The sequence below is a fragment of the Protomyctophum parallelum genome (genome assembly GCF_964188405.1).
Source record: "Protomyctophum parallelum genome assembly, chromosome: 13".
Classification (NCBI taxonomy): Eukaryota; Metazoa; Chordata; class Actinopteri; order Myctophiformes; family Myctophidae; genus Protomyctophum; species Protomyctophum parallelum.
In genome coordinates this window covers 14,679,923-14,692,159 of record NC_139708.1, presented here as the reverse complement: position 1 = coordinate 14,692,159, position 12,237 = coordinate 14,679,923, and the positions used below count along the sequence as shown (strand labels likewise).

General features: G+C 45.5%; 1 protein-coding gene across 2 annotated transcripts in view; it reads left to right on the top strand.

Annotated features, from left to right (window-relative positions):
- The window catches only part of LOC310869430 (ras-related protein Rab-40C), a 31,380-nt gene extending 22,556 nt beyond the window's left edge, over window positions 1-8,824 (top strand). The window contains exons 5-7 of one of the 2 annotated variants that reach the window (XR_014570158.1): window positions 1,718-1,940; window positions 3,271-8,679; window positions 8,723-8,824. Coding sequence is in view for 1 of the 2 variants with exons in the window: in XM_083780172.1 (XP_083636298.1) it covers window positions 1,718-1,940; window positions 3,271-3,548 (501 nt within the window). In the remaining variant the exon portion in view is untranslated. Of the gene's footprint in view, window positions 1-1,717; window positions 1,941-3,270 lie in introns of both variants that reach the window. The other variant, XM_083780172.1, reaches the window with a different exon arrangement.
- Window positions 8,825-12,237: the final 3,413 nt, after the last annotated feature.

The following is a 12,237-nucleotide window of genomic DNA, read 5'->3' as shown; positions in this document are numbered from 1 at the left end:
AAGTGGACTTAGTGGTTTTGCTCAGTCATCCCAGAGTCATACTAGGTCATTGATTCAACTATTACTGCCTAGAGCTGAGCAATACATCCACACAATACTGTATCCAAATCCTGATATGAGACTAGATATTTTCCTGGCCCTGCATTAAGTTGTGAAATAATTTGAATTTGAGTTCATCAATAGGGCTGTGCCCTCGTAGTTTGGTCTTATGTCGACCAAGACCTTGTTAGTCAACAGTTAGTTGACAGTCTATAACTTTCAATATCGTAGCTGTTCATTTATCAACCTCATCAACCTGAAAAGGCTGGTCTCTGCATGATTGTACATTCGGGAAACACAATTTTACACATTTGTTGGTTAAATCAACTAATCGATTAGTCGACAAATTCCTATCAATATTAGTCTTGACTGTTTTAGCTTAAATGTTTTCCTGGTCATCACATTAAGTTGTGATACCAATTTTGGACCATATTTGACTGTTGTAGCCGAGTGATGGATTGAGACAGATGGACAGACAGACAGGGTGCATGGAGGAGGAGAGAGGCGGCCACTGGGCCTGGGCCAGGCTGCCATCTTCTATTATGTCAGTCAGAACAGATGGCTGTGAATTGGGGAGACACAAGTCGAAGTGACAGGGCAAGTTATTCTCCTGCCCCGGGCCTGATGAATAAGTAACAGACCACCGCTAGTCACTTTGTTCCATTTAATGTGTGCCAGGGCCCTTTCATTCCATCTCCGTCTAGCGCTCTATTGCTCCCACTCTCTCTGGGCCTCTAAATGGAGCAATTTAGTCTTAGAGAATTGGACTTGAGTTACAATTGTACTTTGACAGTTTTTTCCCCCATCTGCACCAAGTCGCTTTGCCAAAAATAGCCGATCTACAAGCTCACAACGAGCCACGTTGCGACACACTGTGAGCTCGTAGATCTGCTATTTTTGCAGAATGTTCCCCCCAGGATATGGATGCTGGGGTTCAAGTGGTTAACCAACCCCTTAAAGCTACAATGCGTAACTTTCATGTCCTATCCAGGATTCCAACTCTGGTCCCCTGCGAGTGCAGTGAAGGGGAGTTGGTCTCTTTTGAGTTTCATGCAGTACCACTTGTAAACCAGTAGTGTTCCTATCCGACCACATTATCTAATTAATAGAAGTCACCCTGGGCAAGACCTACGCTGAAAAGACTATCAGCGGAAGTTGCAGGATTTTAACGGAAGTATTGCCCAAGGAAATGACGTTGATGCTTTGCAAATCAGTTTACATTCTCCGCGAATGAAACAAGTGTTGTGATTGGTCGGGAAAATATCGTATCCGGGGGAAATACATCTGACGGATATTCCGGAGGATACGTTCGCCGATAGCTTGCCTTACGTTGCCTTACGTTGTGACCAGGCTTTTCTTTTCGCAGATAAGTAAGCCTGGGACCGAGGCTAAATAGAAGTGCAGGGAGACCACACTTAACCGCCACTCTATTGTACTTACTCTACAATACAGAATGGTTACAATAAAAATGTATTCACTAAAGAAAGTTAATCAGTCCCCCAGGGGTCTATACACGGGTATCCCCAGAATGAGGGTCTTTTGTTGTTGTTTTGAGTGCCCAAAAAGTAATTGTGGTGTTTCAGTTGGAGCAAAGAGTGCCAAAACACCATGAAAACTACAACTTCCATGATGAACCTACCGCATGGCTTACTTGATGTCTCCCGTTCCGTCTACCCAGCATGCACCGGGGGTCCCTCGGATCCTGGTGGGCAACCGGCTCCACCTGGCCTTCAAGCGGCAGGTCCCCACGGAGCAGGCGCGCGCCTACGCAGAGAAGAACGGTATGACCTTCTTCGAGGTGAGCCCCCTGTGCAACTTCAACGTCATCGAGTCCTTCACGGAGCTGTCGCGCATCGTCCTCATGAGGCATGGCATGGAGAAGTTCTGGAGGCCCAACCGAGGTGGGTGGATTAATTAATTAATTAATGGGTGGATGGGTGGAGCAGAGCTTTAAGGTGATTGTGGTTGTTTAATTGTCTTGTTATTTCAGTGTCTGTTGTTTGGATTCTGAATTACTCACTTCGCCTGAGTCCCCATCGCCATCTTCGAATCAGTCCAGTGACAGTCCAGTGACTTTTCATGAGTTTGTACAAATATTGGTAATTTGTAAATTCTAATCTTTTCTTTTTCGCTCATAGTTATACTGCAGTGAATAATTAACACAAATTCATTCTTAACCCTTAAATTAAATGAATTATTTAAGTGGACATATTGTTTTATTTGGGTGGCATTACGACACACCACCATTATAACTACAGGGCTTCCGCGACCAAAAGCCAAGTGGCCTTGTCCCTAAAAAGACGAAGTTCCAGGACTGACTGTAGCATACATAAGTGTATTCGTTCTCACATCTTGGGAGTGCTAATGTACGCTAATGTACTGGTCTTCAAATGGAGGCCATACTTTTTCTGTCTCTCTCTCTCTCTCTCCCTCTCTCCTCTCCTCTCTCATTAGTTCTTCCCAATTCTACCTCTGTCATGGTTGCCTTTATTCAGATCATGTGTAATTAGATAGAGAGAAGCAGATGGAGAGAGATGTCCCAGCTCGCCCTCTGTAAATAAAACAAGTGCTTACTAAGGCTCTAGACTAGAGGTCTGCCAAGGCTGGCTGGCCTGATGTTCAGTCAGTTGAGTGTCTGCTGTGTGAGATCCACGGAGTGAGAAGAAGCCTCAGCTGTTCTGCCTGGAGCTTTTTTAAATAGTCATCTTCCATGTTAGAGAGGAACTCCCTTCAAGTTCACATTAGTCCTCTGCAAAATGGGTCGAACGTGCACTGCTCCCGTGCTTTCGGTTATGGTTAGGTTAGGGTTTGAGGTAGGTTGTTGGTCTAATGACAGTCGGACCAATAGTATGTCGGAACTAAAGCCTGTACCCGATTCTAGCCGCATTTCGAGCTTGTGTATCTGCTGCTTGATGGATCTTGATGCATTTGTGTGACGCTGTAGTATGATGAAGTAGGGCATCATTTATGAGAAAAAAAACAACCACCACCAAAAGTTAGAATACGGAGATAAGAGGTTTCTGCCCGACTTCGACAATATACTTTGTCCAACAGGGATACCCCAAGGGGTCTAGTCTATACTTGGTCCCCTCCCTTTTCCACTCTACACCAAATAGTGCAGCTATTTACGCCTATACTGTTCCAACCCCCCAGAATAGAGACTCTGCTAGGGTTCATGTAGTCTGCTGTCATCCTGGTGCTGAACTCTTCCCTCTCTCCTCCCATCTGCAGTGTTCAGCCTGCAGGACCTGTGCTGCCGCGCCATCGTGTCCTGCACGCCGGTCCACCTCATCGACAAGCTGCCGCTGCCGGTGGCCATCAAGTCCCACCTCAAGTCCTTCTCCATGGCCAACGGCATGAACGCCGTCATGATGCACGGACGCTCCTACTCGCTGGCCAACAACCCGGCCGGCGGCTCCAAGGGCAACAGTCTGAAGCGATCAAAGTCCATCCGTCCACCCCAGAGCCCGCCCCAGAACTGCACCCGCAACAACTGCAAGATCTCTTAGTCTCTGTGGACTGGGGGGAGTGCTGGAGATGACGGGAGAGGGATCTTTTTGTGGGGAGATGGTGTGTGGACTGTGGGTGGGTTGGAGATGGAGATGGTGTGTGGACTGTGGGTGGGTTTTGGTGGGGAGTACAAACCGTGTCCTGGGAATTTGTGCTCGGAACAAGGAGGTAAATCGTGAATGCTTAACCACTCCTAAATTACTTTGTTGACCGGTGTGCCCCAGGGGTCTTTTCCCCCACCAAAACTCTTCTGTGAAAATAGCCTGTCACAACGTTTTGAGCACGTAGACCGGCTATATTCACAGGATGTTCGCCTATCAGAAAGCACCATGGGGTTCATGTGATAAAACTCGGTGCAGCGACAGTCCTCCCATCTCCCCTAACATCCTGTCACGCCTGTTGCTTTGAGACCACCTTCTTAGAGAAGTGACTCATCTAATGAGCGAAGGAGGAGCCCGGTGGAGTCTTTACAGCCTTGTTGCTGGCCACTACCAAGCACTGACGGTGGGACAAGACATATGGAAAAGAATCCCTTTCAGTCCCGGGGTTCTCCTGTCTGCGGGAGCATTATTATTACTACATGTACAAAATGGACAACAAGTGTACAGGAACCTTAAGAAACTCTTGCAACCATATTTAGTTAATCTACATTGCGCCACTCATGGTTTGTGTCATAAACGAATTCTTTATTATCTTTGAGACCTTTGGTGTGTGTGTGTCTGTGTGTGCGTGTGTCTGTGTCTCTCCCCCCCCCCCCCCCCCCCCCCTCAATTGCACCATCAGTATTCCTTCCTTATTCTGTCCATATAACATTTGTCTATTGACAAGTAAGCGATCAATACTATTGCTGATCACAAACCCACTATTACCCATTTATAACTTTGGCTAGTGGCTACGAATGTCTGTTCTGGCCACAACCCCCTTGTATTTGACTGTAACGCTGCTTTGTGAGTCACAACGTTTTGTTCCGTTTTCACATGACCTTCACTGATTTTGAAATCACAAATAATTTACAAGTCGAAACAAACTCTAGGTGTATCTTTAGTTGGAGCAGTTTTCATCGGTTTTCATCGCCGACAGACCCCCTGGGAGTCGTAGTACAAGACGAGGTCGAACAGGACAGCTTTCCATTTGCATCACGTCTAGACGCCACCCAAGGGAGCTGTTGGGGTCCAGATGCACATTAATTTGACTGTCGCCTTCTTCCCTCCTCCTGTTTTACCTGGGTTTCCTACTTCCTCTCTCTGCCTGGCGTTTGCCTTGTGGATTCCAGTCCAGTGGTTGCCTTGTGATGTTGTCTTGTTGGTTTTCGGCGGGTGTGTCCAATCCACCCCCACTCCAACTTGTTCAGATCAGCGGTTGTTAAACTGTTTGTCAGGGAGTCCAGGGACCCACAAATGAATATGTATTTAGCTGCAGACCCCCTTCTGGAAATATTTAGTGACAGTGACCCCCACAGGCCCGAGCCCGTTGACACCTGTTGAGTGGTGAGAGCTGCTGCATCCTCATGAATGTGTTCCTCCACCTGCTATGGCTAATGAGGTCTGTGTCTCCTAGCAAAGCTAGTACTTGCTGTACTTCTACTTTGTTGTGAACACAACACACAGAAGAGAACACACATGGCCGACCCTCATAACTCGTATTGTTACTTGCCCACCTCCTCCTGTGCCAAATCTTTTAAGATCAGTCAACAGTCCAAGCACTTCCTTGCCAAACCTGTTTCATTCCCAAACTCTACCTCCACTCTACCCCCCCCCCCCCCCCCATGGGTCTTAAAGATGCTTCTCTTGTTCCATAAACCAGCCCCCCCCCCCCCCCCACCCCCAAAAAGGAGGCGGCAAATCCATAGCATGTACTAATAGGTTTACCATCCCTTCAGGTCAGCGTCTGGCCTACAGCATGCATAAAAGCTCTTGAGATGGAGAGCACAGGTATCCACGGCTGTTTGAAAACAAAAGCATGGCTTCCAGCATTGGGTCGTCATCCAGCTGAATAAAGAGTGCCAAAGTGATGAGTCTAAGGAGAGACACAAAGAATAAAAGAAGCACAAGCTCTGTTAGGGAGACCAGCGTTAAGCTAAGATTGTGAATTGTTCAGAGAGTGCAGTCGGGTAGAAGGGTTGTTAATATCGAAACAGTGTCCTTAGTTTTTACGCATCCGTCTGCTCAGTGCTCAGACAGAAAGCAGATGTGGCATCACTTCTCTCATCTCGGCTCCTGATTTCCCCAGGGCATGTTCCACCCAAGAACCTCTTATTACACCGCGTCCATTTTTTTGTATTGCATTGTAATTGACCCGTTCCGTCACAGTCATAACTGTGTTTTAATCCTCTTCGGATCAAACTGAGTTCTATTGCTATTGATTTTTATGTTGTTTTGTGTTTTCTTTTATCGGCCAAAGATCAAGGTCAAAGTTCAGCCCAATGCTTAGCATATTTAGAATGAGCCTAAAGGAACAGATGGCGTTGGTGCGCCAAGCCCATGAAGACACTATCCAGACTTGATTTATACTCTGATGCATGCAGGTGTCGCGTTACAATAGCTGCCAATCTACAAGCTCACAACGCTTTACGACGTGCAGTGAGTTTAAAGATCGGCTGTTTTTCTGTTTTGTTTTTGGTGTGCGACACTCGACCACAACTTATGTATAAACCAGGCACGATCTGCCCTCATCAACGACATGGGCTCTGTTTTTCCGTTTCACGAATACATGCACACACCCCGTTCCTCCAGGCTCTGTCCTGCCTTTCATCTCCTACATTCTCTCTCATCCCCCCACCCCCCCTCACCATCTCCACATGCTGCCCCATGATTCATAGCTGCTGAATTATAGATGCTCTTTTCATATATCTCTGGAGGGCTTTATCAGTCCACCCCAACTCTCTCTCTCTCATCTCCCTCTCCTCCCCCCAGCAGCCAGTAGGAAGCCTGCTAGAGTGGTCTCCAGATTTCTATTTATCAGTCTTTACTCTCCTGGGCATCATCTGACCAATGTTTTCCTGTCACTACCTGCACCTGGCTTCCTTCTCTCCCCTTTACACCAGACGACACATGGGCTTTCTCCTTGAAACAGCTTCTTTAGGTATCACACTTGAATTCAGGAACTATGCCCTCGTCAAAACTCTTCTCGTTTCACACAACACAACTTGAAAACAAACTTAAATACAAGCCACCCTATTAGCTGAACAGATGTGAACATTAAGGAGGAGTCGCACTGTCAAACAGGTCTGGGAGATATCAAATAAATACATTGAAAACAAGAGAGATGTTAATACAGTAACCAAATACTGTTACCTACACACGCAATAAGCCATGTGTAACTCAGGTCATTGCTAATTGAACATTTTCTTAAATGAGCATAGATACGCAGTCTGCACTTTAGAAATGTAAAACAAATGTAAACTCTTGCAGTGCAAAATCCATCCTGTGTCTCGATCTCTCTCTCTCTGTCTCTTTGTCTCTCAATGCTACCAATCAATTTGCAACATTGCCCCTAAAGCTTGAGGGTACATTCAAACTGAAGAAATCTCTGAATGCCCAATCTTTTGTCAAATCGGTATGAATTGAAGATAGCAGATTCAAATAAATTCACTTGTTTTGTTCTTTTTGTGTCAGGAGGGATACAGTCTTGACATTTCCAAAAATCTAGTTTGGGCTGCTGCTGTTCCTTTGTGTGTGATGTGATGGGACGTCTTAGTCCCGATTTACATTTTGTCCTGTGTCGCGTGCCAAAAATAGATCTGCTATTTTGGGAAACGGTAGGAACACTCTTCTCCCCTACACTTGCCCCCCCCCCCCCTCACTTCTCTTATCTCAGGGAGTTGCCCTTTGACCTCCAGACTTTCAAGATTCCTTGACTCACCCAATGAAGCCTCCTTGCTTAGTTGCTTTTAAGACGGAACTCTCTCGCTCGCTCTCTGGCTACAGTCTCCGGGGAAGTCCTATTCCCCACCTCACCTTGTGGGGCAATTGACCGCACGCTGGCAGTTTGGCTCTGGTGTCATGTGACATAGGAGCAAAACAAATGGCCGCTGCGTGAATGTGGTCAATAGGAATGAGCCGGTCCTCACGTTTGTGACGAGAGATGCTTCCTATATAAAGCAGGCATTGGCTGAGTGGTGTGAATGGACGTTTTATTTCCCTGCCAAAGGGAGGATATGTGATGGAGTATTGTTTTAGTCCTCTACCTCTACCCCACCTTCCTCTTTCACACACACACTCACTTCCATCCCCACTGTTTCAAGCACGCTTTTATTAGCATCGCAGACCAGTGTTGTGAGCACGACGAACAAACGAGACGCTGAAATAAAGGACTTTGAGAAAACTCGTAGCCGATGTTTTGAGAAGAGGTCTGCCTCTCTTGTCTCTTAATCCGCTGTTGCTCGTCACGGACAGCGGCACTTCAGTGGGTGGTTGTTATTATATATTTTTTTTATTAATGTTGTGCGTCAGACCTTTCAGTACATGTGATATAGAAAAGACGTTTTGGTTCGTCATTTTAAAGCTTAAGCCTGATTCATACAAGTTGCACGCCGGTGTCACGTGCCGAAAACAGCAGCTAATAATACTACATCTGCAAGTTCTGTCTGTGGGCTTGTAGATCTGCTGTTTTCAATGCACAACAACGCACGCAATAAAGTATACATCAAGCCTTATTTGTATTGTGTTTTACCACCCTCTTCTGTTTGTTTTTGGGGAGGGGGTTGTCAGTTTATCTTCCACTTGTCAAACAGGTTTTCACCTTGTAACTGTTGACAGGGTTTAACCACTTAAACCCTATGTACTTGGGCCATCTACAGCAAATCTCTTTGCAAAAACTGTCAATCTACAAGCTCACAATGCATGTGTTATTGCGTTGTGAGCTTGTATTTGTGGTTCATGTTACCCCCAAATAAGCATGCTGGGGTTCAAGTGGTTAAAAAGGATGGATTGATTTGTAGAGAATGAGAGCGTATTTGTAACTGTGTTGTGGATTCTGAGAGCCTGATAGGAATAGCCTATGATAACTGGCTTGTGTAAGCGGGAAAGACTATGGTGAAAATTACTTGGTAAACACTATTTTTGGGGTGTTTCTTTTGACATTGAAGCTGCCGAGTAAGCAAAGTGAGGGTGTGTGTGTGTGTGTGTGGGTGTGTGTGTGTGTGTGTGTGTGTGAATGTTCCTCAAACACCAAGCTGAACATTTTTTCTTTTCTTTTTTTAAATTATTGATTGTACAGTACAATGGCTTAGGGTATGAAGACTTTTTCACAATAAAACTGTTAATGTTATAAACTTTGCGTGTGTCCGCCATACATTTTTCTACCCTCAACCACATTTTGTTTCAGGAAGATGTTGCATCATTGGACAACAGGGGTTACAACTTACAGGGCATCTTGAATATATATTTCTTATTAAAAAAAATATATATAATTTTAGCAACACAAATATTGTAGTCCCTGGCCCACATTTGGTGGCCCTTCAAGTTTGGACATGAAAAGGTTTGAGAACCATTGACCCTTTGGAATGGATGCTTGCGCTGCAGTTTCTTACGGTGCTTTGCTTTGGATAGAGTGCCACCTACTGGATCTTAAGTGCATAGACAAAAACGGAAGAAATTATTATAAAACATCAAATAGTGCATTTTAAAATGGATACCTAAATAAAAGCTATTGTCTGTAGATAAGTCAGTGTAGCCTAGTATACATTTGTGACATTTCTAGATCTAAATAAAGTCTTAATTGGCTAAGAATGGGTCTCTCCAATAAAGTATTACATTGTGTGCCACAGTCCTGCTTTTAGTTTTCAAGTTAGTGAGGTTGAGAACTGAACATTCTAATGTTGATTATTTATTGACTAACAAAGTTGTCGACTGTAAAGCCAAACTGATTAGTTACTCAACTATTCCTGGCTTCAATCTGTTCTCAGTCCAAATAAAACGTATCGACAGCTTTCACTGGACACGACAGGAAGCATAATCTGCAGCCTGGCCTATTTTTTTACAGTCACAAATCCACAAATACAGACAGTCACAAATCCAAGAACTGTACTGAACTGACTGTTGAACTAAGAAGAGAAACACCGAGGAAACAAGGCAGGTGTGTTGTATGTCTGGTAGGCTGCCATGCATGTCGCGCGTAATTGTAGAACGCAGGGCATTCACTGTGAAGAGTGCGGGCAGACAAAACAGTTTGCAATCAAACAGCCAGTCAATATAGCCTACAGCGCATGATAGACGCGCCGACCACGGCAACGACAGACAGGCTGACCACAGTGTTGCAGATGCAGTTAGTAGTGTAGCAAGCAACTCTGACAATAGTACAGTATTACTGCAGACAGCTACCATTTGGATAGATGCACCAACGCAAAGCCAAGTAGCCAGGTAGATTAGATGGGGGTAACATAACACCCGCAGTTAACAGTTTCATTAAAGAGGATATTTCCAGAGCACTTAACCTGCCAGTTATAGGTAAAGAAACGTTGAATATGTATGTGTTTGGTTCCAAAACACCCCAGAGAATTACCAGAAGAACAATCAAAGCATTGATGTCCATTTATTTCGGAAAGATAAGGAGGGACTTGGAAGTAAAAGGAATGCCCATAGCAGATGTACCCATCATAGGGATTGATCTCCGTTCTCACTTTCAAACTGAAACACGGCGCCGCTGCCGCAATTTAGTGCTGTTTTTTTTGGCAGGTCGTTTGTATCTCTTGCCGGGTGCAGTGGCGTGCGCCTGTAATCCAAGCTACTGGGAGGCTGAGCCTGGCGGATCGTTTGAGCTCAGGAGTTCTGAGCTGCAGTGGACTATGTCGATCGGGTGTCCGCACTAAGTTCGGTATCGATATGGTGCTCCTGGGGGAGCCCGGGACCACCAGGTCGCCTAAGGAGGGGTGAACCGGCCCAGGTCGGAAACGGAGCAGGTCAAAGCCCTCGTGCCGCTCAGTAGTGGGTTCGCGCCTGTGAATAGACACTGCAGTGCAGCTTGAGTAATACAGCGAGACCCAGTCTTTTATGCCTTATTCTAATACAGAGCTGTTTTCACTCCGTCCTGATTGACACTTATTCATTTAAAGTTGATTGAGTAGAACTGTGCTTGTTTTTCTGCTGAAAATATTAGCCTAAGAACGAGGCGTCTCTTTAGAATTTCAATTCTGAAAACATAGCATACTGTGGAGTGATATGAGTATTTGATTGGGGTTGTGTATCCTGCTTTATCCACCACTACAGTGTTATGGTGTTTCATCAGGCCAACACTGCACTTTAAACTGGAATGAATCTATAAGAGGACTGCAGTGTGAAATGTATAATTATTTCTCACATCTGTCAAAAACCGGCTTTCCTCTTCAATACTGGCAATAGTATTACACATGACGTAATTTCTCTCAAAGATAAAAGCCCTAGAAGTGTCTGTGTCTCTTGCCGGGTGCAGTGGCGTGCGCCTGTAATCCAAGCTACTGGGAGGCTGAGCCTGGCGGATCGTTTGAGCTCAGGAGTTCTGAGCTGCAGTGGACTATGTCGATCGGGTGTCCGCACTAAGTTCGGTATCGATATGGTGCTCCTGGGGGAGCCCGGGACCACCAGGTCGCCTAAGGAGGGGTGAACCGGCCCAGGTCGGAAACGGAGCAGGTCAAAGCCCTCGTGCCGCTCAGTAGTGGGTTCGCGCCTGTGAATAGACACTGCAGTGCAGCTTGAGTAATACAGCGAGACCCAGTCTTTTATGCCTTATTCTAATACAGAGCTGTTTTCACTCCGTCCTGATTGACACTTATTCATTTAAAGTTGATTGAGTAGAACTGTGCTTGTTTTTCTGCTGAAAATATTAGCCTAAGAACGAGGCGTCTCTTTAGAATTTCAATTCTGAAAACATAGCATACTGTGGAGTGATATGAGTATTTGATTGGGGTTGTGTATCCTGCTTTATCCACCACTACAGTGTTATGGTGTTTCATCAGGCCAACACTGCACTTTAAACTGGAATGAATCTATAAGAGGACTGCAGTGTGAAATGTATAATTATTTCTCACATCTGTCAAAAACCGGCTTTCCTCTTCAATACTGGCAATAGTATTACACATGACGTAATTTCTCTCAAAGATAAAAGCCCTAGAAGTGTCTGTGTCTCTTGCCGGGTGCAGTGGCGTGCGCCTGTAATCCAAGCTACTGGGAGGCTGAGCCTGGCGGATCGTTTGAGCTCAGGAGTTCTGAGCTGCAGTGGACTATGTCGATCGGGTGTCCGCACTAAGTTCGGTATCGATATGGTGCTCCTGGGGGAGCCCGGGACCACCAGGTCGCCTAAGGAGGGGTGAACCGGCCCAGGTCGGAAACGGAGCAGGTCAAAGCCCTCGTGCCGCTCAGTAGTGGGTTCGCGCCTGTGAATAGACACTGCAGTGCAGCTTGAGTAATACAGCGAGACCCAGTCTTTTATGCCTTATTCTAATACAGAGCTGTTTTCACTCCGTCCTGATTGACACTTATTCATTTAAAGTTGATTGAGTAGAACTGTGCTTGTTTTTCTGCTGAAAATATTAGCCTAAGAACGAGGCGTCTCTTTAGAATTTCAATTCTGAAAACATAGCATACTGTGGAGTGATATGAGTATTTGATTGGGGTTGTGTATCCTGCTTTATCCACCACTACAGTGTTATGGTGTTTCATCAGGCCAACACTGCACTTTAAACTGGAATGAATCTATAAGAGGACTGCAGTGTGA